This window comes from Lactuca serriola, chromosome 2 (genome assembly GCF_051521515.1).
Source record: "Lactuca serriola cultivar US96UC23 chromosome 2, Lser_US96UC23_V15, whole genome shotgun sequence".
In the NCBI taxonomy this organism is placed as follows: Eukaryota; Viridiplantae; Streptophyta; class Magnoliopsida; order Asterales; family Asteraceae; genus Lactuca; species Lactuca serriola.
The window spans coordinates 177,611,176-177,612,852 of record NC_136409.1 but is presented as its reverse complement, the minus strand read 5'-3'; the positions used below and the strand labels follow the sequence as shown (position 1 = coordinate 177,612,852).

Sequence of the window (1,677 nt, the reverse complement as noted above, 5' to 3'; positions counted from 1 at the left end):
TGCTCTCTGTTGAAGTTGATTCATAGTTCGGTCTTCAAATGTAAGGATTGAACGAGTTTCCAAGAAAGTAGGAAACGGATTTCGATGACATATGATACTTGCAATATGATCAAACCTGAGTGAAGACCATTGACGGTGTAATTTACAAGATTCCTTACGGGGACAGGAGCTTCAATATTCTTGAGCAAGCCATCAAGATTCTTGATCCTAAAGCAGTAGACGATGACTATGGTATCCCCTTTGAGAAATATTACGTAATTCTTGGTCAAGTTGCATGGCTCTTGCATCCTTGTTGTCACGAAACAGGGTTTCCAGGGCCCTCAATAAATCAGCTGCTATTTGGTTCTTCTTGTGTATCGTATGGGTCAAAGATTGAGTCATAATGCCAAAGATCCATATCTTCACAAGGGCATCAACACGAGTCCATTCCTTTTTTTCAGATATGTCAGCAACTTTGTCATCTGGAGGATTGAAATGATCATTAACACCAAAAGCAACATAGTGGCTTTCAAACACATCACACCATGCATCGTATTTCATACATTCCAAATTAAGCCTAAATGGGATGTAAGCTTTGATGTTTATGATACCGTAGGGCTTATAAGAAGAGGAAGGAACAACAGTAGATGTCACCATGATAACGAGAGAGAGAGAGAGAGAGAGAGAGAAGCAGAACGAGATAAATGAGAGAAGGAAGACTGTCGACGACAAGAAGCCGACGATTAGGGGTGAGGGACGATTTTAGAGTTTTGACTCTGATACCATATAATCAGAATATTTTCCCCGTAAAACCTCCTCTCATTCAATAATGAATGTATATGGAAAACAATACAATAGGCCACATAGCAATCAGATGAGCCAATACAAACTATGGACAAATACAACGATAATAAAGCCTAACAAATAAATGGTTGAATTATGATATCTAAGTTATATAAAATTTTGTTATATGGTTAATATAAATATCTGTGTGACAGTATGTGAAATATAGAACGGCTCACATAGACTCTTGGTCAACAGTTTGTATTCTATTTGAAACGACTCAAAACAAATTATGTTATTATTCAACATATTTCAACGAACTAGTGTTTGATTTTGATGAAAACTTTAAAAGTTTTCAAGAAAAAATATGAAATAAACAAAATATCCTTTCAGGAATAATTTTATTTTAAATAAAAAGCTTCTAATCTAAAAAAAATTTCAAGTAGTTTTTCAAATATTTTTGCTTCTCTGTTTTTTAACTTTTTTTTTTGTATGTTTGTACTTTGAAAATATTCCAAGTAGTTTCCTGAAAATTTATACACAAAGAAAATCTATAAATTTAGATTTCAGTTTTTAATAGGGGTAACAATTCTCGATCTAACCTGAAATCCAATACGAACTCAACCCGAAAATAAACATGTTTGGATTGAGATTTCCAACCCACCAACCCGTAAAATATATATGATTTAAAAATATATTTAATATTTATTAATTAATTGGTATTTGATTGTACATTTCACTGTAGCCACTATGAAAAAAATGGAGTTATAGTCATAAATTTTGGGGAAAATGACTCTTGAGGGTAATTAACTTTTGCGTTTGTACTCATTTGGTCCCCTTTTTTTGTATTCAATATATCATCGAACTTGTTGTTGGTGTTTACCATAGCCCTTTTGACCGACTTTTGACCTGTGA

At 33.4% G+C, this 1,677-nt stretch overlaps 1 protein-coding gene across 1 annotated transcript; it reads right to left on the bottom strand.

Moving 5' to 3' along the window:
- Positions 1–207: 207 nt before the first annotated feature.
- Positions 208–636, bottom strand: LOC145089812 (uncharacterized). Its single transcript, XM_079028207.1, has one exon. The coding sequence runs from the start codon at positions 634–636 to the stop codon at positions 208–210; it is 429 nt and encodes a 142-aa protein (XP_078884333.1).
- Positions 637–1,677: the final 1,041 nt, after the last annotated feature.

Bases quoted from the DNA above. Each gene is read 5' to 3' on its own strand.
- LOC145089812 (XM_079028207.1), bottom strand. From the start codon at position 636: ATGGTGACATCTACTGTTGTTCCTTCCTCTTCTTATAAGCCCTACGGT.